The sequence below is a fragment of the Rhinatrema bivittatum genome, chromosome 3, assembly GCF_901001135.1.
Source record: "Rhinatrema bivittatum chromosome 3, aRhiBiv1.1, whole genome shotgun sequence".
NCBI lineage: Eukaryota > Metazoa > Chordata > Amphibia > Gymnophiona > Rhinatrematidae > Rhinatrema > Rhinatrema bivittatum.
Window position 1 is genome coordinate 280,461,322 of NC_042617.1, and position 27,500 is coordinate 280,488,821.

The 27,500-nt window shown below is 46.6% G+C and overlaps 1 protein-coding gene across 2 annotated transcripts in view; it reads right to left on the bottom strand.

The window, feature by feature from the left end:
- TIMELESS (timeless circadian regulator) overlaps nucleotides 1–27,500 on the bottom strand; it is a 148,094-nt gene that overhangs the window by 86,478 nt on the left and 34,116 nt on the right. For both annotated transcript variants that reach the window (XM_029594810.1, XM_029594811.1), the window contains exons 2-10: nucleotides 26,088–26,227; nucleotides 25,676–25,829; nucleotides 19,936–20,050; nucleotides 19,312–19,374; nucleotides 19,006–19,107; nucleotides 18,252–18,407; nucleotides 17,997–18,130; nucleotides 5,333–5,420; nucleotides 3,718–3,894 (exon numbers count right to left, since the gene is read on the bottom strand). In XM_029594810.1, coding sequence (XP_029450670.1) covers nucleotides 3,718–3,894; nucleotides 5,333–5,420; nucleotides 17,997–18,130; nucleotides 18,252–18,407; nucleotides 19,006–19,107; nucleotides 19,312–19,374; nucleotides 19,936–20,050; nucleotides 25,676–25,829; nucleotides 26,088–26,184 — 1,086 coding nt within the window. In that variant the 5' untranslated portion in view covers nucleotides 26,185–26,227. The remainder of the gene's footprint in view (nucleotides 1–3,717; nucleotides 3,895–5,332; nucleotides 5,421–17,996; nucleotides 18,131–18,251; nucleotides 18,408–19,005; nucleotides 19,108–19,311; nucleotides 19,375–19,935; nucleotides 20,051–25,675; nucleotides 25,830–26,087; nucleotides 26,228–27,500) is intronic.

The following is a 27,500-nucleotide window of genomic DNA, read 5'->3' on the forward strand; positions in this document are numbered from 1 at the left end:
TCCTCGTAAAACAGACACAGTCTCTGCCCCCTACAACCGGAACCGAGGAATGGACCGGCTGCACATCATTGTGAAGGCTTAACGCCCTTTGCGGACTGGGTATTACCAGGTCTACCGAAGCGTCACCCACGAAAGGACTGAGACCATGACAGTTGCCTGTTAGAAGTCTGCCAAAAGGAGGAAATGGACGTTCGGGGAGCTCGAGCCCTTCTACCCCCTCGAAATCGAGACCTAAAAGAAAAAGAACCTCTCGACCGGTCTATCTTCCGGCAACCTATGAATCTTATTCTCTCCCAGAGACTGAATCATGTCCTCCAGTTCTTTGCCAAATGGTAGCTTGCCTTTAAAAGGCAGGGACTCCAGTTGGGATTTGGAGGAAACATCTGCCGACCAGTTTCGTAACCACAAAAGACGACGTGCAGAGACTGTGGATACCATGGACCTGGCAGATGTGCGTAGAAGATAATAAAGTGCATCTGCACTATAAGCAATGACAGCCTCAAGTCGCTTAGCCTGGAGAGCTTCCCCCTCCGACAGCGATTCATTGGCCTGCAGTTATTGCATCCAGCGGAGGCCCGCTCTCAAAGAAAAATTGCTACACATAGCCACTCGGACCCCAAGCACTGAGACCTCAAAAATCTTGAGTACACTATCCAACTTGAGGCCTTCATAGTCCTCCCCTATTTAATTTCCCTGCTTTTCGCCCAAGTTATACAGACCCAATTCTCTATACTTGCTTCACCCATTTTATGTTTATCCAGGTTATTTCTACCCTGTTCATTGTTTTAATCCAGGTTACTTCTACCCTGTTCATTGTAAAACAAGACTTTGTCTCGGTTATTTTTTGCTGGTTGTAATGTAAACCGAAGTGATAATTAATCTTGTTAATTGAACCTCGGTATATAAAAAGTTATAAATAAATAAATAAATCTTCTTGAGCTGAAGTTCCAGCTTTCGATCCTGTAAGTCCTTGAGGGGTGTCCCATTCCTGAAAAAGCAAATCCCTGGCCAAAAAACGAAATGGGAATGAGGAAGGTGGCCCACGCAGACCTAACAACACTGGGTCAGTAGATCCCAGCCGGGATTCCTCCTGGGGAGCCTCAATATCCAATTCCCCTAAAATAGCGGGAATGAGAGGCCCCAGTTCCTCCTTCCAAAAGAACCAGACCCCCCCTTCGGGGGCTGGGTTGGTAAATCTAAATCACCCTGGTCGTCAGAATCTAAACTTGAATTGGAAACAGGCTGAGGTATCACTAACCTTAATGGCCGCTTTAACTTAGGGTGCCCTACATCCTCAGCAGGCTTGGCTCGCTTTCTAGGCCTGACTGGAGGGTCCGATAAGAGGGATCTGTCTAGCGCCTTCTTTTCCCCCGCTTTCAGGGCTTTCAATGTGTTATCCACTATTTATTTATTTATTTATTTAATATCTTTTATATACCGACGAACGTTGGGAACATCTCATCGGTTTACAGAGAACAGAACTTAGCAACAGGCTTTACATTTGTCACATGATTATAATAGGAATAGTAGAAATAACAATAATAACAAAAACAATAACATACGAATAATATGGAAGTTATACAAGTAATAATTACCTAAGTGGGATACATGATAGTGGTTAGTCAGAAGAGGGGCAGGGAGATTCTGCTAGAAGCCTAGATCTCTTTCTTGGGTCGTAGCACCTAATATGGAACCTAACATTGTGTAACTATAGCATGGGTTATTTTTTCCTATATGTATCACCTTGCACTTATCCACATTAAATTTCATCTGCCATTTTGATGCCCAATTTTCCAGTCTCACAAGGTCCTCCTGCAATTTATCACAATCTGCTTGTGATTTAACTACTCTGAACAATTTTGTATCATCTGCAAATCTGATTATCTCACTCGTCGTATTTCTTTCCAGATCATTTATAAATATATTGAAAAGTAAGGGTCCCAATACAGATCCCTGAGGCACTCCACTGCCCACTCCCTTCCACTGAGAAAATTGTCCATTTAATCCTACTCTCTGTTTCCTGTCTTTTAGCCAGTTTGCAATCCACGAAAGGACATCGCCACCTATCCCATGACTTTTTACTTTTCCTAGAAGCCTCTCATTAGGAACTTTGTCAAACGCCTTCTGAAAATCCAAGTATACTATATATACCAGTTCACCTTTATCTACATGTTTATTAATTCCTTCAAAAAAGTGAAGCAGATTTGTGAGGCAAGACTTGCCTTGGGTAAAGCCATGCTGACTTTGTTCCATTAAACCATGTCTTTCTATATGTTTTGTGATTTTGATGTTTTGAACACTTTCCACTATTTTTCCTGGCACTGAAGTCAGGCTAACCGGTCTGTAGTTTCCTGGATCGCCCCTGGAGCCCTTTTTAAATATTGGGGTTACATTAGCTATCCTTCAGTCTTCAGGTACAATGGATGATTTTAATGATAGGTTACAAATTTTACTAATTGGGCTGAAATTTCATTTTTTAGTTCCTTCAGAACTCTGGGGTGTATACCATCCGGTCCAGGTAATTTACTACTTTTCAGTTTTCCAATCAGGTCTCCTACATCTTCTAGGTTCACCGTGATTTGATTCAGTCCATCTGAATCATTTCCCATGAAAACCTTCTGCAGTACGGGTACCTCCCCAACATCCTCTTCAGTAAACACAGAAGTAAAGAAATCATTTAATCTTTCCGCGATGGCCTTATCTTCTCTAAGTGCCCCTTTAACCCCTCGATCATCTAACGGTCCAACTGACTCCCTCACAGGCTTTCTTCTTCGGATATATTTAAAAAGGTTTTTACTGTGAGTTTTTGCCTCTACGGCCAACTTCTTTTCAAATTCTCTCTTACCCTGTCTTATCAATGTCTTACATTTAACTTGCCAATGTTTATGCATTATCCTATTTTCTTCTGTTGGATCCTTCTTCCAATTTTTGAATGAAGATCTTTTGGCTAAAATAGCTTCTTTCACCTCCCCTTTTAACCATGCCGGTAATCGTTTTGTCCACCGTCTGGACTGATCCTGGTACGTACAGGGAAATGTTAGTTTTTACTTTAACTTGCCCGATAGCCTCCGGGTCCTGGTCCTACTGGAGGGAGTGAGCCGGGCTCCCTGGTGTCACCCCCAGTGCTGCACTTGAATGGCAATAGGGCCCTCGACCCTCAGCCGCAGCTGCCTCTACAACCAGGGAGGATGGTCCCCTCAGGACCTAGAAACCCCCAGGGAGGCTGAAGACTGTCTCTGCTCTGGACCTTTTCGTATGAATATATTATTAATTTCTCTCTCTCTCTTTTTTTTTTTTTAATGCTAACTGCCTTCCTTATTCCTGCACTGTCACTAGAACAGACTGTAGGTTTTGTACCTCCACCATCTGCTGGAGACAGAGAAAGACTGATGGGCTGTAGGTGGCACCTCGGGATATAGGGCAGAGTCGGTCAAAAAGTCTCTGTCTCCATCTGCTGGAGGGAAGGCAAAACCCAGGAGACTGGACTGATCCGGATACGTACAGGGAACACCAGCATTTTCTCTATCCCTGTATTACTATTCACCATGCATTTTTACTCTCTGTAGCATCTTCCACCTCTCTAATATCATAAAAGCCCCCTGCTATGCAATATAATGACTTATGGTACACCTTATATGCTCTAATCCTATAGAACCCTCCACCATGTGCTCTCTCACACGCAGTATTTCCACTAATTGCATCCATATTTTCCCATACCTTCACGACAGACATGAGTCTGTTGTAGCAGTTCTCCAAGAAGTCGATGCAGAACTCCCGCAGGAACAGGCGGACATTGAAAGCAGATCGCCGTCGCAACTCTGTCTCCTTGGCAACCTGCCGCCTCTTTGGAACCCGTCGGACCTCCTTCCCCAGGTCATGGCTGTAATTCTTAAACTTCAGAACCAAAAAAGGATAGAAACGTGAGAGAGGGGTATGGCGGGGTAAAGGAAGGTTCAGGTGACAGTGCAAGAGCTACAAAACCCCAAATTAAGTACCCAGCAGGTCCCAAAAAGTTGATCTATTTCTTGTTACTTGCTCCCAGGGACAAGCAATGGCTTTCCCTAGTCTGCCTGGCTCATGTTTTATGGACTTTTCCTCCAGGAATCTGTACAAATCTCTTCTAAACTCTGCTGTGCTGGTAACCTCGGGTAACAGATTCTAGAGCATGACTGTGTACCGGGTGAAAATAATGCTTTCTACAATTTATTATAAATCTGCTGGTTGTTATTTGAAAGGGTAAATATCTGTTCTTTATTTACCCATTCCACCATGATTTTATAAACCTCTATCATGTCCCCTCTCAGCCATTTCATCCAAGCTGAAAAGCCCTAGCCTGCATAGTCTTTTATCACTGGGAAGTCGTTCCATCCCCTTTTGTCATTATCATCACCCTCCTTTGCACCTTTTCTAGTTTTGTGCCTTTTCTGAAATGGACAAACAGCACTGCACACTATTCTCAGGGTATGGACATATCATGTACTGATACAGAGGTATTATATCCCCAGCTTTATTCTCCATTCCTTTTCAGATCATTCCTATTTGCATTTCTGATTGCTATTACATACTGAGCTGAGGATTTCAACGTATTGTCCACAATGGACTCCAAGATCCATTTCCCGGGTGATGATGCCCAATACGAAACCAGCATTGTGTACCTGTAGTTGGTATTATTTTTTCCTATTTGCATCACTTTGTATTTTTCCAAATTAAATTTCCTCTACCATACAGTTGCCCACTCTCCTAGTCTAACAAGGTCCTTCTGCAGTTCCTCACAATCTGCTGCTGTTTTTAACAACTTTGAATAATTTTGTGTCATCTACAAATTTGCTCGCCTCATTCATTGTTCCCTTTCTAAATCCTTTCTGAATATGTTAAATAGCACAGGTCCCAGTACTGATCCCTGGGGTACTCCACTAACGAACTTTCTCCATTTGGGAAATTGATCATGTAGTCATGTCTTCCATTTCCTATGTTTTAATCAGCTACCAATCAACACTATAACACTGGCTCCTATCTCATGACTTCTAATTTCCGGAGGAGTCTCTCATGTGGGTCTTTGTCAAATGCCATCTGAGAATCCAAACAAACATGTAAATAAAGGTGACAGTCTATGTAAACCTTCAAAAAGATCTAACAGATTTATAAGGCAAAACTTTCCTTTCCAAAAACATGTTGACTCTTTCCCATTAAGCCATGTCTATCTATATGGCCAGTTATTGTGTTTGCCTTAATAAGGAAGGAGGACAGAGGTCATCAGGCAGGCTACAAGCTGAGAGTGAGTAACTCAAGAAGACAGATCTAGACTGTGGGGCACCAGAATGCCAAGACTCACGTTATGGAGGCCCTTGTGAAAGACAACATCTCTGTCTCCAATGGCCTTCAGACCCTGCACAATATATGACCCACCAAACCGGGAGTGTCTGAAAAAAAAAAACAAAAAACAAGCGAGGAGTCAAAAGGAGAGCTCATGTCAAAAAAAAACCAAAAACTTAACTACAACCACACTAGCAGCTGTAAAGACTGTGCTATTGAAATATCAAAAAGAAAATCGCTGATAACTTCAGTTTTCTTCATGTGTGTGGGGGTGTGTGTCCGGATGCGGGGATACACATAATGGTATCATCTGCACTTTGATTTGAAAAGGAAAATTGGTTCTTACCTGCTAATTTTCATTCCTATAATACCACAGGTAAATCCAGCCAAGTGGGTTTTGCATCCCTACCAGCAGATGGAGGCAGAGAACAAAACTTTGAGACACTGTTATATATCCGAGAGTGCCACCTGCAGTCCCTCAGTATTGACCTGTACCCAAGCCAAAGAGTAGAGCCCATCCTCTTTTTCCAGAGTGAACAGGTAACTCAGGGCTGGAACCCCGTGAACTGGAGTCTCCCATACTTCCAGAAAAAAAATGCTGATAATAGTTAACTCCAAACTCATCAACTTATTCACAGATTATAAAATTTCTGATATAAGGTTTACAAAACTACCAAGACAATCTTCTTTCGGCAGCAAAGGGACAGGTCTCTGGACTGATCTGTGGTATTAAAGGAATGAAAATTAGCAGATAAAAACCAATTTTCCTTTCCTATTCACACTCAGATCAATCCAGACAAGTGGGATTTACCCGAGCACCCCTAAACTGGGCGGGAACCCGAAAGACCCACACTCACTAAATGTTGCATCTTCCTGTGCCGAACATCCAATCGGTAATGCTTAGTGAAAGTATGAAGCGAGGACCATGTCACTGCCCTACATATCTCCTGAGAAGATACCAACTGACGCTCCGCCCAGGAGGCTACCTGCGCCCATGTACAATGCACTCGCAGGCCTACCGAAATTTCACGACCCTTACAAATATAAGCAGAGCAAACGGTCTCCTTTAGCCAACGAGAGATCGTGGCTTTAGAAGCTTTTATCTCCTTTCTTCGTGCCACCGAACACCACAAAAAGGTGATCCCACCGCCGAAAACTGTTAGTGACCTTAAGATAACATAACAGACTCCGACACATATCCAAAAGATGAAGCTCCCTTTCTTTCTTTAAAAGTTTTTATATACTGATAACCGTTTGCACATCGTATCGGTTTACACAAAACAGATAATAATTAGCGAAAGGTTACAAGGAACAAATTGGTTGAGTAGAATGGTAAGAAGAGAAAAAGGTAACTAACATGATATGAAGAGAGTACATAACTGTTGATAACATATGACAAGAGTACATAACTGTTGAGATATATATATATATATATATATATATATATATATTAGAAACTATATACATAGTAGTCAAAGTAAAAGTGGATGGTAACTTTGTACAAAGTGTTAATTAGGTGTGGGGGATATCGTATCTTCCCCGGCAGATAATTCACGGGGTCCTTTCTTGCAAGGACCCCCTAGACCACTCCAGAAAAGCCGGAAGTTCTACTGTCTGATTCATATGAAAGGAGGAAACCACCTTTGGTAAAAAGGAGATAACCGTTCGCAACATCACCCTGTCATTAGAAATACACAAAAAAGGGTCCCTGCAAGACAGAGCCTGAAGCTCCAAAATCCATCTAGCTGAACATATGGCTACCAGAAAAACATCCTTCAATGTCAGGTCCTTCAAAGTCATGCCCCATAAAGGCTCAAAAGGAGCCCCACAGAGCATTTGCAGAACTAAGTTGAGGTTCCAATCCAGACATAACATCCGTATGGGAGGTCATAAATGCTTGACTCCCTTCAAGAATTGAACATCAAGATGAGAGGACAAAGGCCTCCCCTGCACCTTGCCCTTAAGGCAACACAAGGCTGAAACCTGAACATGGAGCAAGCTAGCTCCTTAGATAGCCCCTGCTGCAAGAAGGCCAAGATGTCCACAGATAGGGGGTCCAGCTGCTGTTATAGACATCAAGTCTCAAACAGCTTCCAGATCCTAACATATGCCAGAGAAGTATAAGGCCTTCTAGCCTGGAGCAATGTGGAAATGGCTGGTTCTGAATAACCTTCCAGGCGCAACCACCACCGCTCAAAAGCCAAGCCGTGAGACAAAAGCAATCCTCCCGATCCAAAAACATGGGTCCTTGTTGAAGGAACCCTGGCAGGTGAGCCAACCTGAGGGGTCCGTCTATTGCGAGATATACCAGATCCTCAAACCATGGCCAATGCGGCCACTCCGGCGCCACCTTTCCTGGATGCGTCTCTATGAGCTGCAGGACGCGACTGATGAGTGGCCAAGGAGGAAACATGTACAGTAGGACTCCTATCGGCCACAAGCACACTAAAGCATCAAGCCCCTCTACCCCGATTTCTCTTCTGCAACTGAAAAATCTTGCCGCCTTTGCATTGGTACGCATTGCTATGAGATCCAACCGGGGAATGTCCCACCTGGCACAAATGTGATCCCTGGCTTCTGGGGACAACTCCCATCCCCCAGATCCAGCTATTGTCTGCTGAGGAAATCTGCTTGCACACTATCCACTTCCGAGACATGAGATGCCGCTATTCCCTCGAGGTGATGTTCTGCTTAAGCAAACAACTGCTGAGCCTCCAGAGCCACTGCATGACTTTGTCCCTCCTTGATGACTGATATACATCACAGTCATCGCATTGTCCAAGAAAATTCTCACCATCCGACCCTTGCCCCAAGGTAGAAATGCTTCCAGGGCCCTGTAGACTGCTCTTGTCTCCTGAAAGACCATGACGCCTCTGCTATTGACCAAAGACCTTGGGCAGACCGGCCCTGACATACTGCCCCCCAACCCTTGTCTGTGGTCACTACCACCCAGTCCAGGGCCTCCAGATGCAATCCCTTTTCAAAGTTGTGGTGAGAGCCACCACGAGAGTCTGGACCTGGATTTTTCTAGGAGAGATAAAGGAAAGTGATACTTCTCTAACAATGGATTCCACCTGGACAAGAGTGCCTTATGCAAAGGTCGCATGTGAGCAAAGGCCCACGGAACCAAGTCCAACGTGGAAGCCATGGAGCCTAGGACATGCAAATAATCCCAGACTTTTGGCACCAGCAGACCTAGCAGGTGCATCACCTGCACCTGCAACTTCAGCAATCTGTTCGTGGTCAGGAACATCCTGCCTTTCTGGGTATGGAATCGCATTCCAAGATACTCCGATTGGATCGGAACCAGATGATTCTTCGTCACATTTATTACCCAAGCCAGCGAACTCAACCTATCACTTGCTGGATGGATTGACCGCACTCCTCTTCCATCCTTCCCGAATGAGCCAATCGTCCAGATATGGATGGACCAAAAATCTCCTCTCACCTCAAGGCTGCCGCCACCACCACCACCACTTTTGTGAAGGTTCGGGGTGCCGTGGCCAAACCGAAGGGGAGAGCCCCGAATTTAAAATGCTGTCCCAGCACCATGAATTGTAGAAACTTCTAATGGTCCCTTCGAATGGGAATATGGAGGTAAGCCTCTGTCATATCCAATGATGCCTGGAACTCTCCTCTGCAGACTGCTGCTGTAACTGTGCGCATCTCCACACAAAAATGCGGAACCCTGCAAATCTAGAATGGCACCGAAGGTGCCTTCATTTTTAGGACCCACAAAATAAATGGAGTACCTCCCTTGCCCCTGCTCAGACAGCGGGACTGGAACTATTGCGTTTAAACTTAGTAAACTCTGCAGAGTCCCCCTCACTGCATCCCGCTTGCTTCGAGAATAGTAGTGGGATTCTAGAAAAACCTCCCCGACAGGGTGCGAAAATTCTAATGCATAGTCATCTCTTTCCACCTCCAAGACCCACTGGCCCAAGGTAATCTTGTCCACTCCTTGTAAAAGTGGGACAACCTGCTCCCAACCTCTTCCATGGAGGAATGGGCGTCCCTGGCTTCACTGTGCTGACTTTCCTCCTCCAGTCCCCTAAATGGCAACATCCCTGGAGGATTTTTGTGGGTAACCCGAAAGGGTAGCTGCCATTCCAAAGACCACTTCGGTACCAAAGCTGAGGAACTCTTGCCTGAACGGAACAGTCACGTATCCCGGGATCTTGCCGCTCTTATTTTCAGACAACCTATTCTCTTTTGACTCCCCCAAAGTTTTCATCAACTGATCCAAATCCTTCCCAAACAGGAGCTTCCCTTTAAAGGGGAGATTACACAACTGGGGCTTGGACCACGTCAGCCAACCAATTGCACAACCACTAAAGTCTGCGGGCCGCCACTGCCAAGACCATGCTCCTGGTTGAAGTACGCACCAAGTCATACAGCGCATCTGCCACAAAAGGCACTCCAGCTTCCAGATGTGCAGACTGCATGGGACTGAATGCCTTGGTTGAGGCCTGTTCCTGAGCTTTCTGAACCCAGCACAAACAGGCCCTGTGCATTGTTCTGTCACAAATCGCCACCAGAGGCTCAAGGCAGAAAGGAAAACTGGTTCTTGCCTGCTAATTTTTGTTCCTGTAATACAGATCATTCCAGACCAGTGGATTGTGTATCCCATCCAGCAGATGGAGTCAGAGAACAAAAGCTTTGGACACTGTTAGATAAGAGAGGGAGCCACCTGCAGTCCCTCAGTATCGGCCTGTACCCAAGCCCTTGAAACTAAACTTCAACCAAGGGCGACTGATCCCTCCCAACTAACCAGAGGTCTAGGTCGCCCGAAACCAACGAAACATACACCGGTAATCCACGACCCTACTGTTTAATAGAAATCCAATCATTTCTTTAGGACTGTCTTTTAGTCAGAACGGGGAGAGTGCTGTATTACAGGAACGAAAATTAGCAGGTAAGAACCAATTTTCCTTTCCTGTACATACTCAGATCATTTCAGACCAGTGGATGTACTCAAGTCACCTTATACTGGGCGGGCATCAGAAAGACCTGCTCACAGAATACTCTTACTGAAGCACGGCCCCCCTCCTGCGCCCTGACATCCAAACGATAAAACTTGGTGAAAGTGTGAAGGGAAGACCAGACAGCTGCCCTACAAATCTCCTGCGGAGAAAGAATTTGACACTCTGGCCAGGAGGTCGCCTGTGCCCTTGTGGAGTGGGCTCTCAACTCAAAGAGGTGGTCTGACTGTCGAAAAGCATTAGAAACTAGGGATGTGAATCGGGTGCCCAATTGTTCCCGCTTTCGGGTTCGTCTGGCTGCGGGAAAATCTTGGGGTGGGAATAATGTTTGCAAAATCACTGGTAGTAGAGGTGGTGTCAGTTATCAGAGATATTAATGATCGATATATAATACTGAAGTTTAAATTGGCCAACCAGTTGTATACGTTAGGAAATGTTTACTGTCCTAACCAAGGACAGGGGAAGTTCTTAGATACCTTCTCTAGTGTATTACATCAATGGGCGGAAGGTTCTTTAATTGTAGGGGGTGATTTTAATCTGACACGTTACCCATATCTAGACCACAGTGGAAAGGGGGAAGACTGCTCTAAGGCAAATAAGGCGGGCTTAAAAAATCTAATGACTGACTGGGGACTTATCGATATTTGGAGGTTCCTGCATCCTACAGAAAGGAATTACATGTTCTTCTCCAAGGTGCATCAAGTTTACACTCGCATTGACTTTTTACTACTAGATAAAGCTCTAGTCAGTAAGATATTGCATACTGATATCAACCCTATAACGTGGTCGGACCACGCATCCGTATGGATTAAGTTAAAAAGAGATTCTAGATCGGGAACTAAAGGGCCATGGCAACTTAATGAAAGCCTCCTAGAAGATTCTCTCTTCTGTACTAAGTTGAAAGAAGAGATGGGTCGTTATTTGGAGGAAAACGATACCGGGGAAGTATCTAAGGGAACCATTTGGAACTGCTTTAAATCCGTAGCTAGAGGGCAACTGATATCCCAAGCTTCCTATGTTCACAAAGAATGAGAAAAGAAAAAGGAGACATTATTTTATAAGATAGTTTTAACCTCCCTAACGCATAAAAGGAATTTAAATCACAATCTTGGCAGGCAATTAGAAAAACTATGCCAGGAGCTCCATACATTGGATGCGCAAAAAATTGCGTTCCAGCTAGATAGGATAAGACAGGAACATTTTGAAGGGCATAACAAGGCAAGCAAACTATTGGCACGGTCGCTTAAAGCCAGGGCCCAGCAAAATCAGATTTTTGAAAATTAAATATAGAAAGGGACAAATAGTAACAGATAATGATCTGACCCGAGCTCGCTTCTCCCAATTTTTTCCCCGACTTGACATTACTCAAGCTAAAACTGATGCTTACTTGGGGGAGGTTAGTTTTCCCAAATTAGATGATCGCAGTCAAGATAGTTTAAATAAAAGTATAACGGTGGAGGAGGTCGGTCATGCGATATGAGATTTAAAGTTGGGAAAAGTCGCCAGGATTGGATGGCTTCACAGCAGGCTTTTATAAGCAGTTGGTTGATGTGGTTGCCCCTCCCTTGGTGGACGCCTTTAATGAACTGCTTACTGAGGGTAATATAGATAACAATTCTAATAGAGCAGGAATAACAGTGTTACTGAAGCCTGGCCGAGACGCCACCCTCTGTGGGTCATACAGGCCCTATTTCACTCCTGAACTTAGATTTAAAACTTCTAGCAAAGATTCTGGCCCAGCGACTGAGTAAATTAGCTGGGCAGTTGATTCATCCAGATCAAACAGAGTTTATACCTGGGAGACTTGCTGCTGACAATGTGAGGCGGGTGGTAGATTTGGTATAGTGAGCAAGGGAGTCTAAGATTTCAATGGGGCTCCTTACGATAGACACGGAAAAAGCCTTCGATCTCATTCACTGGGATTATTTATTTTCAGTGTTATAGAAGTTCGGGATTGGAGAAAATGTCCTTACATGGATCAGAAAGCTTTATGTCCAGCCCAGTGCCTGTATCAAGGTTAATGGGGGGGTACTCGCCAATTTTCTCCATATGCCGCGGAACTCAACAGGGATGCCCACTTTCGCCACTCCTGTTTGCATTATACCTCGAACCTCTGGCAATTAAATTGCGAGCGAATCAAGATATACAGGGTTTATGCATCAGCCAGGAAGAATATAAGTTGTCGATGTTTGCAGACGAAGTCTTGTTCACGGTGGTAAACCCTGTGGAGTCTCTCCCATTTCTAACGGCTGAACTTCTTCAGTTCGGGGAAATATCAGGATATCGGTTGAATGCAGAGAAATCCAAATTTTTGAACATTACTCTGTCCCCGGACCAGATGACTACCATTAGTCAACAATTCCCCTTTAAGATAGTGTCTACAGGAGTCAAATATTTAGGAGTAACGGTGGGCAATAGATCGGAGGACCTATTCCGCCTAAATTATGTGAAAGTCTGGGGGGCCATTCAGAAAGACCTGCAAATTTGGGAAAGAAAACCTTTGTCCTGGTTGGGGCGAATATCTGTGGTGAAAATGAATATCCTCCCCAGATTAAGCTACCTATTCCAAACTTTGCCCATTCTAGTCCCAGAGAATAAGATCAATCAATGGCAGCAGCACCTGTTCCATTATATTTGGAAGAGGAAACCACCTAGGGTGAATAGAACGATTATGTTACTTCCTAAGGATAGTGGAGGATTGGGGGTACCCTGCCTAAAGCGCTACTATTTGGGGGTCACAGTTACGGGCTGTCATTAGCTGGCATCTTAGCAGTTCAGAGAAAAGATGGGTAGGTATAGAGGCGGGGCTCCTGGGTGATAGATCCCCGAATCCTTTGGTTTGGTTGCCTAGGTCTAACCGCAAGTTACCGGTACAAGTTCCATCGACAGTGACTCTCACTTTACAGCTATGGGATAAATGGAAACACACGCTGGTGGGGAAACGAAACTTCTTTTATAGATCGCCTATCTTCTGTAATACCGGTTTTGTTCCAGGCTGCTCCCTCACTAGGGAGAAAAGATGGGATACATCAGCTTGAGCAGATGTGGGACGGCACTAACCCCAAACAATTTGCAGCTCTCGAGACCAAGTTTTCCTTTGATAGGACTGTCTATTACTTTTGTTTGCAATTAAGACAATTCCTTTATAGTAAGGAGGTTAGATCAGATTTAAGCAAGAGGAAAACACTGTTTGAGGGTTTCTGCGAAAAAGTGAAATTTGTCATAAAGGTATCTCCAAAATGTATTACCTGTTACTTGCAAAGCCAGGAGAACCCTTTCCATATATGACAGCGTGGGAAAGGAACCTGCAGCGTCAATTGGCAACAAGTGACTGGGAAGCCTGTTATGCCACCATTAGGAAAAGTTCTATCTCTGCCTCTATTATAGAACAAGGATATAAATTATTATTTCGGTGGCATCTAACTCCCATCCGACTTGCTAAATTCTCTAGATCAGGGAAGGGGAAATGTTGAGAGGCTGCAGTCTTGCCAGCAACTACTATCAGATGTGGTGGGAATGCCCTAAAGTAGTAGAATTTTGGAAAAAAGTTCAAAATTTGATTTCATCATTGGTGGGTGATAACATGGAGCTAGATCCTGCTGATGTGCTTTTGGGTATTCCGCCAATAGGGACCGGAACACCCCCGTCCCATTTATAGGAAGGCAGGTGGTGATAGCGGCCAGGGGAGCTTTGGCATATTCGTGGAAAGAGCCGCAAGTCCCAAAGCTAGATACGGGGACACAACGGTTACAGAAAATATATTATTTGAATCACTTAACCGCGGTAAGACATAAATGGACACATAAATTTGAGAAACTGTGGGTGCCTTATGTGAAATGGAGGAACTCCATAGCACAGAATATAGATATTAAGGAGCCCTTAGTAGTGAGTATTGTGCAGAAATGAGAGGTAATGCTTAGTATACTTGCATTTAGCCTTAGTCTATGCGTATTTCTATACCATGTTAAAGAAGATCATGGAGGGCTGGGGGGGGGGGAAATCGCTGGTATAAATGTTCTACACAACAGAGATCATTTGGCGCACAGCAAGTTAATTCTAGTTTTGTACAATAGATGAATGTAACTTTCTCTGGATATGCAGTTGTTAGCATTTATTATATATATTTATGTTATGTTCTGCTATGATAAGTCATGATATATTCTACATGTTCCAACAATGCATCTGTTGCATTTTCAACACCTGTTTGATAACTGAAATAAAAATAATTTATTAAAAAAAAAAAAAAAAAGAAGGCTAAGGCTCGCTTGCAGTCCAAACTGTGCAGTGCTCATTTGCCTTGATGAGAATGAGGCCTGGGAAAGAAAATTGGCAGGACGATTGTCTGGTTAAGATGGAAATCCGTCACCACCTTAGCAGGAATTTAGGGTGCGTACGCAAGACCATCCTGTCATGATAAACCTTAGTATAAGGTGGGTAAGTCACTAAGGCCTGAAGCTTGCTGGCTTGCATACTAAAGTGACCACTACCAAAAACATGACCTTCCAGCTCAGGTACTTCAGGTCACAGGTGTGCAGCAGCTCAAAAGGAGCTTTCATAAGCTAACACCACATTGAGGTCCCAAGACACAGCGGGAGGCCTTAGGGGAGGCTTCAATTGAAGCAGGCTCTGCATAAAACTTACAACTATAGGCTGTATAGAGATTGGCGTACCATCTACACCATGGTGGTATGCGCCGATTGCACTAAGATGGATTGTAACGGAGTTGGTTTTTAAGGCAGCTTCCGATAGGTGTAGAAGGTAATCAAGTAGTTTTTGTGTGGGCCAGAATGGATCTAGGACCTTCTGCTCACAACACATGGAAAACCTCCTCCACTTCAGTCCATAGGACTTTCTAGTGGAAGGCTTTCTAGTCTCCACCAGAACCCAAGACACATTCTCTGAAAGATCAAGCATCTGCAGAATTAACCTCTCAACATCCAGGTTGTGAGCGACAGGGCCTGGAGGTTGCGATGCTGCAGCCTGCCCTGATCTTGCATGATGAGATCTGGGGAAATCCGCAGACTGATCAGTTTCTGGATGGACAACTCCCACGGGAGTGGAAATCAGACCTGTCTTGGGTAAAAAGGGGCTATGAGGATCATAGTCCCTCGTGAAGCTTCAAGAAAGTCTTCGCCACTAAGGGAATCTGAGTATATGTGCACAGAAAACTCTTGCCCCAATGACTGGCAAGTGAGTCCAAGGCTGGTTTGCCATCTGACCTGTACAGGGAGAAGAACAGAGGTTCCTTCCTGTTGTAGTGATACGCGAACAGATCTATATTCGGGCTCCCCCACAGGCAGAATATCCGATTCGCTACCCCTTGGTCCAGGGACCGCTCGTGGTGACTGAAGGCTTGCCTCAGCCTGTCCGCTACCATGTTCTCTGTCCCGGTCAGGTACATGGTCCTGAGAACCATCCCATGGGATACGGCACATGACCAGATCTGGACCGCTTCCTGACACAGAAGGTACAATCCCGGGCCTCCCTGCTTGTTGACATACTACATGGCTACTTTGTTGTTGGTCTGGATCAGGACAAATTTGTTGGACAGCTGATCTCTGAAATCCCATAGCGAGTACCTGATCGCCCTGAGCTCCAGGAAGTTGATTTGACAAGAACGTTCCTAGGAAGACCACAGACCCTGGGTGCTGAGTCTATCCACATGAGCTCCCCACGCCAGGGTAGATGCATCCGTGGTTAGGACAATTTGAGTAGTGAGACTCTGAAAGATCATCCCCTATTCTAGATAGGAACCAGGAAAATGAGTCCTTGTGACACGGGGTGACTCGGATGCAATCCTGGAGGCTCTGACCTCAGGGTCCACTGGACTCTGCGCATATGTAAGCATACTAAGGGAGTGACATGGACGGTTGCAGTCCTGTGGCCAAACAGCCTCTGCATGTGCCAGGCTGACACTGCTGGCTCCATTGAACCTCTGCTGCATTGGCGAGGCAGAAAGGCTTTGCCTGAGCCATGTCTAGCAGGGATCCTATGAAGTCCACTTGAAGTGACGGGCTGAGATGGGACCTTGGGTAGTTGAGAACAAAGCCTAGTGACTCCAACACCCAAATGGTCAAGCGCATGGACCTGACAGCTTCTGTCTGGGACGTGTTCTTGACCAGCCAATTGTCCAGATACAGGAAGACAAGCACTCCCAATCTGCGGATGTGCGCCACCACCACAGCCAGGCATTTTGTGAAGTCCGATGGGGCGGACGCAAGCCCGAACGGCAATACTTGGTACTGGAAGTTCTGTTTTCCTACCACGACTAGGAGATATCCCCATATCGAGATCTTCCCCAGTCACAGGAAGTATGTGTCCTTTAGGTCAAGGGAGCATGCCAATCCCCTTTTTGCAAAAGGGGAATCAAGGTGCCCAGGAAAACCACCTTGAACTTTTCTTTTTTAGAAACTTGTTCAAGGCCCTTAGATCTAGGACAGGATGGAGTCTTCCCATTCTCTCAGAAATCAGGAAGTACCTGGAGAAGAATCCCTGCCCTTTTTGCTCTGGTGGTATAGGCTCGACTGTTCTAGCCATTAAGAGGGAGGAGAGCTCCCTTGAAAGTACCTCCTGATGCACTACCAGCCCCCAATATGGGCATGGAGGACAATTTGGTGGGACACCCAATAGTCACAATCGGTGATTGGCACGAGGTCTGGTGGTGACCGTCACAGACCCCAGGTATCAATGGAGGATGGGTGCTCCTTAGCTATGGGACCGCTTCATGGGCATTGCGGCAAAAGCTGGTGAATCCCCATGCCTGGCACTGTGCATCGAAATGGACCGCTGCCGATGCTTCTTAGGTTTCCCTCAATGCTTGGCCTGGTCCTTCCCTAGTGCCGAGGTCAAAGACAATGAACCCAGCATCCTCAGCCCAGAGGAGATTAACAACGGTCGGTCTCCAGCACCCCTATCCACTGGCGACCTCAACGGAACAGACAATCCCACAAATGTTGATGGCGTGGTTCTTTGATGGCCAAGGTTCTTCGATGCTGATGGCTCGGAATTCCTCGACCCGATCCATCTTGTCGAGTCAAAGCAGACTTCCCTTCAGAGACATCTGGGTGCACAAGCGGCAACCCTGGACGTCATGCGATGCTCCCAGGCAGAGGATGCATACCTCAATAGGATCAATGATAGACCTATTCCTCGGGCACCAGCGAAAACGGGACGTGGCCATGATGGCATAAAATAAAAGGGCCAAAATCGAATGATGGCTGCAGGCATCGATGGCAGTCGGGCCTTGAAGCACTGCCTCCATGGGGGGAAAATCGACCACGAAAGGAAGCTTACCTGAAATGCCAAAAACCCTAACTGGGGACACTACGGGAAGGCACCGAGAGGGACCAGACGACGGATCAAAGAGAAAAAAAAAATTGTGAAAGAACACAAAAAACAAAAGTTTGCCACAAGGCAAAAAGCCAAGTATTGAGCTCAATCAAACCGCAAGGCTCACAGCTCCGCAGAAAAAGAGAGACTGAAGAGGGACCCCACGTGGACGTGTGGTATAGGGCATGCTCAGTGTGCCTAGTCAAAGTTCCAGAATCGGGCTGCATCTGATGATGTCACCCATGTGTGATGACTACCACCCTACTTGTCCTCGAAGAAACTGGTGATCCTGGAAGAGGAGATTTTTCTGCCAGGACCTTAATACTAACCTCCACCCTCTCCCCCAAAACCGCCACCTTCTCCTGGACTTGCCTGGTCCCACGTTGAAATGATCGGCTTTTTCTTTCTGCTGCCTCCCGCTGCCTTAGAGCCTCCAGGTCTCTCACATCACTATCCCAGTCGTTGGCCGAGCGAGCCTGTCCAGTGCCTGCCAGCTGCTCTGGTTTCTGTGGGGAGAGTAGGGGAAAAAAATACCATGTGTCTTCCAGAGCAACTGCACCCACTCCTCCATCCTAAAGTGTTCATGAGAAAACTGGGAAAGAGGGTGGGGAGGATCTGGGTCCATACCTGATCTCGGAACATGAGGGAGATAATTTCTAGCACATGCATACTCCATTGCTGCTCCATCTGTGAGCTGGCCAGGAACTTGAGTAAGTCATCCATGCCACTCATGTGTATGGCCCACAGCACCTTGTCATGAGTGCTAGCATCATCATCCATGCTCTGAAGAAGAAGGGCAATGAGGGAAGACTGGTCACAAGGGAAGTAAATCTCTATCTCCCTCCCAGTGCCATTAATAATGTACAATTCCCCACCCCCATTTTCATGACAGGCTTTGTGGAATTAGTTTTGTTTGAACTCTTTCAGCAATTTCCCTGGCTTGCAGACATGTGTCTAAGGAGGCCATCTTGCAATTACTATCCTCTCAACCACTGCACTCCCCTCCAGAGCCACTTCCAGTGTGGCTCTTCAAATCAGCCACTGGATCTAACAAAGAGCAGTAGCAAAGGAGATTTCAGTAGCACTCCCTTCTTCAAAAGAAGAGAGAATCTGAGCAAGGAAGGGAATCCGCAATGCATCTTTTGCTGTGCGTGCAGATCTATATACAAAGCCTGAGTTCCATTTCCAGCTCCTGCTCTGCGGACTGCCTGGCAGTGAGGACAGCCAAAGTAAAACTCTGTCTGAACTCCTGCAACATACATACCACACACATTTTTACATGATGCACATGCAACCACACATGAAGTGACACAGGCACATCTAGACACAACACCTGCAACAGGAACCAATGAACAGATTGAACTGATCAGCAGGGCCATACCTTCTCTTCCTCAGGGTCAGCAGGAACATGCAGAATGTTTCGGATCAGGAGCAGAAGACGTTCAATCAGTAGATTATCCTCATCCTCTCTATGCTCCCAATCCTGAAAATCAAAAATTAAATAAAATAAGAGAGGATTTTCAACACACAGTGACCGGAAGCTGAAAGAAAAGGAGGGACAAGGCAGGTATCTCCACCACAAGGGCGAAAGATGGCACAAAGTGAACTTTATGCACGAGGTGGTTAAAAAAGCAGCACGAGCAAGGGTGGGAGGCGATGACATAAGTGCGAAAACACAGAGTCTCACCAGCTGCAGCAACTCATACATCTTCTCACTGAGTGAGCCAAACAGTTTCTCGTTGGCAAAAGCCTAAATTAGCCAAAAAAAAAAAAGGGAGAAATTTCAAAGTCATGCCACACATCATCCTAAAAAAACAAACAAAAAAAACCCCACCCCACAAACTCGACCCAAGACAAGACAGGTTAAGCCACACCCCACCACTGTCGTCACAGCTCATGTCCAGATACACCAGGGGAAGGCAGATTACAGGGCTTCAGACTCCAGCTCACACAGCCTTTAGGGTCTTCCCAGCTAGATGAACACTGTGTCATAATGCAGCTTCTTAAATCTGCCTCTAAAGTGCTTCGGGCAAAAAGTGCTACTTGGCGGAGGAGGCCTGACATTGTTAAACCTCTTTCTCATGAAAGGCCTGCCAAACTTGCCTGTCCCCTCCCCTCCTAGCCCTAAGAGCAACTGGTAGACCCCGGAGTTACACCTGCATCCCCTCCAGCCAGGCCACACTGTAGGCTCCTTGATGTCCCGGCAACAAGAGAGCACTGCTGTGCAGTTGCATTCTGGGAAAGGGGGCATGGAGACATGTCATACCTGCACCAAGTCCCCCACCCACCTCATCACGCCAACCAAACTCACCTCCTTGTACGCCTGCAAGTACGAGACCACCTGCAGGTAGTGGTGCCGAAATGTAGGATCCTGAGGAACTTTACCAAAGCAGAGGAGTGCCGGCTGGGTGAGATTCACTATCAGCCTGAGGACGACAAAAAATTAATCAGAACCCTGTTCTCATCTCCCCAGGAAAGGCTTGGTTTGAATACACTTCCTGGCAGCTGCTAGGCAGGTGCTGCCTCAGTTGCATTCAGAGTGGGCACACTCTCCACTTCCATGAACCGCCGATTCTTTTCTAATCTAGGCTCTGCCTCTGGCAGATTGCATGTGGCAATCTGCCAGAGGCAGGCCATATTACCTCCCTATGACGCCATTTAGCAGCTGTAACTGGCCATTTATGCTCTTAATTTCCAATGCCCCAACCTCTGCGAGCAAGTCTCCTGAGGTTTAGGCACCAGACATGGGCTGTTAAGCAACCCTTTCTCTCCTGGAAGTAGCAGCACACCTTTCTCTTAAAAAAAACAAAACAGGTCCTGCTGTGCAGCATGCCAAATGACCTACAAACACAAGAGGAAAATTGGTTCTTACCTGCTAATTTTCATTCCTGTAGTACCAGGGATCAGTCCAGACTGCTGGGTTTTGCCTCCCTTCCAGCAGATGGAGACAGAGAAAAACTTGAAGAGCACCCCCTCTTATACCGGTGTGCTACCTGCATCTTTTCAATATTAACATTACCAAAGCAGAATAATCATTTTAATCAATGAACAGATCAATGAACAGATCAAGCAAGGACAAGAAGAAACTATGTACATACGAGAAACAATCTGTAGGATTCTTCTGCACCAACTACTGGGCGGGCATCTGGACTGATCCGTGGTATTACAGGAACAAAATTCACAGGTAAGAACCAATTTTCCTTTCCCTGTACATACCTGGATCAGTCCAGACTGCTGGGATGTACCAAAACTTCCCTAATTGGGGTGGGACTCGTACAGTCCCCGCTCGAATGACACTGCTCCCAAAGCTGTTGACGTCCGGCAACTGGATGTCCAAGCGATAGTATCTGGCAAAAGTAAGCAGAGACTTCCAAGTTGCCGCTCTGCAGATTCCTTGCGGCTATACCAACTGGCTCTCAATCCAGGAAGCACCTTGTGACTGAATCGAATGAGCTTTTAGTCCATCTGGAACTGGTTGCCCGCAACAAATACATGCGGAAGCGATGGCCTCCTTTAACCAACGGGCAATGGTAGTCTTGGACGCTTTATGACCTTTCTTAGGCCCACTCCACAGAACGAAAAGATGATCAGAAAGCCGAAAGGCATTGGTGACCTCGAGGTAACACAAAAGCACTCTTCTGACATCTAAACGCTTCAGTTCTCTGGCGTGAGGAGTATCTCGATCGAAAACCAGGAAGGCTGGAAGCTCCACGGACTGATTTAAATGGAAAGCCGAAACAACCTTCGGGCAAAAGGACGGAACCGTTTTGAGTGAGACTCCAGAATCAGAAATTCGTAGAAATGGCTCCCTACAGGAGAGAGCTTAAATCTCCGAGATCCTTCTAGTGGAGCAGATAGCCACTAGAAACACCGTTTTGAGAGTCAAATCTTTTAAGGTGTTCTTCTTGAGGAACTCAAAAGGCGGTTCACGTAACGCCCGAAGCAGTAAATTCAGGCTCCATGAAGGAGAAATGGGAAAGATCAGAGGGTTCAAGTGCTTTGCCCCTGTAAGAAAATGTACCACATCAGGATGCGCTGCCAGAGACGCACCCTTCACCTTGCCTTGAAGACAACCCAAAACTGTTACCTGCACACGGAGGGAATTAAAGGATAACCCCTTGCTAAGACCTTTCTGTAGAAAAGCCAGAATCTGCGCCACAGAGGCCTGACGAGGAAGGACCCCTTGCTCGCTACACCAACAGTCGAAGACCTTCCATACTCTAACATAAGTTAGCGAAGTAGAGGTCTTCCGCACCCGTAGGAGGGTGGATATGACATCCTCAGGATAATCTTTCTTTCTTAACTGCCTCCTCTCATAAGCTAGGCTGCTAAACAGAAGCAATCCGCCTGGCTGAAAAATACCAGATCCTGATGCAGCAGGTTTGGAAAATGACTTAGAAGTAGCGGATCATTCAAGGCCAGATTGACAAGGTCCACGAACCACGGTCTCCGAGGCCATTCCGGAGCTACTAGGATAACTGTTCCTGGGTGAGCTTCTATTCGCCTCAAAACCTTGCCCACCAGAGGCCACAGAGGAAACACATAGAGCAGAATGTCGTCGGGCCAGGGACGCACCATGGCATCCACTCCTTCCCCCCGTGCTCCCTTCTGCGGCTGAAAAATCGCAGGGCCTTTGCATTTTGCTGAGTCGCTATCAGGTCCAAATGAGGAGTGCCCCATTGGCGAGAGTTGAATGTCACTGCTTCGTTGGACAGCTCCCATTCTCCGGGGTCCAGCTTCTGCCGGCTGAGAAAATCTGCCTGCACATTGTTGACCCCCGCTATGTGAGAGGCTGCCAGTAGGGTTAGGTGCTGTTCCGCCTAGGCCATCAGCTTCTCCGCTTCCAAGGCTACCTGAAGACTCTTTGTTCCCCCCTTGACGGTTGATGTAGGCCACTATCATCACATTGTCGGACAAAACTTGTACTGCTAGACTGCGGATAAGGGAGAGAAACTTCTCCAAGGCCAGGCGCACCATTGCGTCGCCTCCTGCGACCACCGTCCCTGGGCAGACTGAGATTGGCACACAGCTCCCCAACTGGAGAGACTGGCGTCCTTGGTGACTACTATCCATTGAGGCACCTCGGGATCCACACCTTGCCTCAAATGGTCGAGGACAAGCCACCAACCAAGACTGGATCTGGCGGACCGTGAGTGGTAAAGGAACCTGGAATTCCTCTGACATTGGATTCCAGCGGGAAAGCAATGCTCTCTGCAAAGGACGCAAATGAGCAAATGCCCACAGAACCAACTCCAGACTGGACGCCATGGATCCAAGAACCTGCAAGTAATCCCAGACTCTGGGAAATGGAACAGACAGGAGTTGTTGGACCTACGATGTCAGCTTGGTTATCTGATCCTCCCTGAGGTAGACTTTGCCGACCCTGGTATCGAATTGTGCTCCCAAGAAATCCAGGACTTGGGAGGGAAGCAGATGGGTCTTGGAAAGATTGATGACCTAACCGAGTGAGTGTAGACGGTGTAAGACCTTGTGTATCACCAGTTTGCAAAGGTTCTCTGATTTCGCCCGAATGAGCCAATCGTCCAGGTATGGATGAACTAATATTCCCTCTCGTCTGAGAGCTGCCGCCACTACCACCATTAACTTGGTGAAGGTGCGGGGGGCTGTTGCCAAACCGAACGGCAGGGCGCAGAACTGAAAATGCCTCCCGAGGATCATGAATCTGAAGAATCTTTGATGCTCCTCGCAGATTCCGATGTGCAGATATGCTTCTGTGAGGTCCAGGCCAAGAACTCGGCGCTGCGCACCACTGCAATGACTGAGCACAGGGTTTCCATCCGAAAATGGAGAGCTCTGTTCACCTTTTTGAGATCCAGAATTGGACGAAAGGAACTTTCCTTTTTGGGCACCACAAAATAGATGGAGTATCTCCTGGTCCTGCACTCATCTGGAGGAACCGGAACTATGGCCCCAAGATCTTCCAGGTGACGCAGAGTCTGATTCACGATCTGTTTCTTTATCAGTGACTTGCAGGGAGAGATCAGGAACATGTCTCAGAGAGGCTGAGCAAATTCTAAATTGTAGCCATGTTCTATGATATTTAAGACCCATTGGTCTGACGTCACTTTGACCCACTCCTCGTAGAACAGGGACAGCCAACCCCCTATGACATAGATCCGAGGAATGGGTCGGATTTGTCTCATTGAGAGAGCTTGGGTCCCGAAGACTTCTGATTGAACCCATCACGGTTCGGTCTATGTCCTCGAAAGGAGTGAGACCAAGATTGAGACCTCCCCGACAACTGTCGCTGTCCCAGGGGAGGCGCCCTACTCTGGCGAAAATGCCTCTTACCCCAAAAGCGAGAGAAGGAAGAAAACCTTTTACGACCCCTAGGCTTGTCCTCAGGGAGCTTATGTACCTTATTCTCCCCTAAGGATTTCATCAGTTGCTCCAGATCTTCCCCAAAAAGGAACTTGCACTTGAAAGGGAGCGCTTCCAGCTGAGACTTGGACGAAACATCAGCAGACCAGTTGCTAAACCACAAAAGCCGCCTGGCCAAAACCACGGACACCATTGTTCTGGACGAGGTATGGAGGAGGTCATATAAGGCATCCGCGCCATACGCCACCGCTGCCTCTAAATGCTCAGCCTGCTCTGACTCATGAGGAGAGAGGGCTTTCGCACTGAGGAGTTGATGAACTCACCTTAGGCTCGCTCGCTGCATGAGACTTCTGCAAACAGCAGCCTGAATTCCCAGTGCAGACAACTTGAATATTCTCTTAAGACAGACCTCGAGCTTTCTGTCCTGAAGATCCTTAAGGGCCGCCAATCCTGTCACCGGAATAGTCATCCACTTGGTGACAGCTGACACCGAAGCGTCTACCTTAGAAACCTTTAGGAGTTCCAAGGAGTCCTCAGGCAGTGGATAGAGCTTATCCATAGCTCGTCCCACTCACAGGCCAGATTCCAGAGAATCCCATTCACGTAGCATCAACTGCTGGAGCACAGGATGAAAAGGGAATGTCGTCGCCGGACCCCGCAATCCTGCCAGTACAGGGTCTACTGTGTCCTGGTCTGGGACTTCCTGAAGCAATAAAATTCCCAACTCGGAGGGGATGTGTGAGATTAGCAGGTCAAGTTCATCCCTGTGAAATAGACGCCCCTCGGGTCGTCGCCATCCAACAGCAAGGGCTTCTCTGGTTCATCACCCTGATCCCCTGCGTTGGAGGGTGGGGGAGGCGCGGACGTATCAGGCCCTGGATGCTCTACAGAGCCCAAGTCCCCTCTAGGAGGTTCACCATGACTCCGGACCTCACGAAGCCTAATCGCCCCCTATGGCTCCAGCCGCTTGGGGACCTTAGGAGGCGGAGGACCGTCCCATGGCCTATGCACCGATGCCTCACCATGTTGAGACTGGCTCGCGAGATAAGCTTTGTGCAACAAAAGCACAAAGTCCGCAGTAAAGGCCAGCGACTGACCCCCAAAATCCCCCACTAGGGGCGCGGGGGTCATCTGCTCCATCCAAAAACGAGCCCCGAGGGCTGTCAGGGTTTGAATCAGCCGGGGAAAGGGGAAAGCCTCCCACAAGAAAAAGATGAGTTACCAGTAGTAGAGCTGGTGTGTCCTCCGGGAACAGGGAGGGACCGGACCACTGGTATTCACCCCTAGTGCCTCACAAAAAAAGGAGCAGGGTATCCAACTCCAGCTCCTGGTATCTGCAACCAGAGGGGATGGTCCCACCAGGACCTGCCAACCCCCTGGGAGGATTAACCTTGCTGTCTGTCCTGAGCTTGTTGTCCTGCTTGATCTGTTAAGGAAAAATATATAAAGAAAAAAACTTCCCTAATCCTACTTTTTTTTTTTTTTTTTTTAAGTTCAAGACCGCAGGTTTTGTACCACCTCCATCTGCTGGAGACAGAGAAATACTGAGGAGATTCAAGTGGCACACCGGTATAAGAGGGGATGCTCGTCAAGTTTTTCTCTGTCTCCATCTGCTGGGAGGCAAAACCTGGCAATCTGGACTTATTCAGGTACATACAGGGAATGACCATTACTACTGCCCCGCCTCCCCTCCCTGAAACAGGACCCACCGGATAAGGACATCGAAGAGCTGCTTGTCCTGGTGGTACTGGATGACCATGGGCACCAGATCATTCTGCAGGATCTGGGCAGCTCCCAGCTGCTGGCGGATGTCCCGAGTGTCGTCCTCATGGCGCAAGTAACGAATCAGATCTTTCACACTCTCTGAGGAAAGGGGACCAGAGAACAGGCCCAGCAGTAAGAAAACAGAACTCAGAGATTCCCATGCTAATCCCACTGCTACCACCAACTCGGAGAACACTACATACAAAGGATTATGGGCTTGGCTGAAAGTCCTTTAAGAAATGACCTAATAGTGTTCTTTAATTAACAGATACTCTGATAGCACGTGCTTAGGAGGAGCTGAGAGAGAGAGAAAAAGAGAGAGAGAGAATGTAGGGGTTACCTGTCTTTAAGGCTTACCCAAGCAATCTGGCTCTTTGTGATAGGTGTCCCCTTCCAGGTACCCCAAGGCACTGCACGTGGCCAAAAGCTCACAGTTCATCATGTACAAGTCCATAAATCTCAGTCCTACAGAAGTGAACTGAGAGGAGTCAGGGAACCTATAGCCGGAAGCAGAGAAAAGGCATCTATCATTAGAGTAAGAAGCTCCTTCGCTGCCAGCACACTTTAGAAAAGTGTGTGAGAGAGTGTGAGGGGAAAATGACACCACCTCAGTTTGGGCTACCATGATAATCTAATCCATACAGCCATGACAACAAAAATCTCTGCTTGCAAATGCCACTTCTCTCATCTAGCCTAACATAATAAAGGAAAGAAAAAAAAATCAATTTACCAGTCAGTCATTGTGCCCAGTTATTCCTGTCCATGCTACAAAGATATATTCCCGATGCCAGTCATAGAAGCTTGACTGCTTGTAGGATATTAACTTATTTATTTATTTTTTATATACCGACGTTTCATGAGAACATATCACATCGGTTTACATTAGTTAACAACTATTCATTTAAAAATATTTGCATTTCCAAAATTAGATGGAGAAGTAAATACAAAGTTTCATAATAAACTAATAAAAACAAATAAAATAGTTAAATAATTAATCATAAAATTTAAACAGTTAAAGAAGAATATTAAGAGCAGAGATAATACAATTAACTAAATATTTATATTATCCAAGTCAGCTTTTTTTTCTTTCATCCTGAGTACATGAGCACACTTAACCCAAGCTATTGCACCCCCCCCCCCAAAAAAAAGTCTGACAACAAAGGTTTATAATAATCTAATCAGCTATAAAAACTAGTAATGCTGTTGGCTGAACATCTGGCCTGCCAGGTCCCTGTGGCCTTGCCAGAGTATCCAACCACTCACAAATCTGCCAGCATCGGTTGGTTTCTAGGGCGTGATAACCCGCTGGTCACCCCCCCCCCTCCCCCCGACTATCCAGTGGTCTGCAATACCACTAGGTCATGCTTCCTTTATCTGCCCCTCATTTTCTCTCTCTCACATCTCCTTACTGCCTCTACTCTGCAGTATTACAAACAGCCCACCCTTCCCTGAATCTCCCAATCCTGTTCCTACCACTACCCTGTATATTTGTCCCAACAGTGCTTGAATTCTGTCACAGTACTGGCTTCAAGTAGGCATCTACAACACTTAGTAAAGGAGTAGCCTAGTGGTAGGAGCAGCAGGCTAGGAACCAGGGAAGCCAGAAGTCAGATCCCACTTCTCGAACTAACACTCCTTGTGACACTGGCAAATTTCTTCACCCTCCACTGCCTCAGGTTCATACATAGGGGGAGATGTAAACAGATCTGCATTAAAACCATATGTAAATTCAGTGTTTAATGCACAGCTTATTTTTTTAAACTACCAATG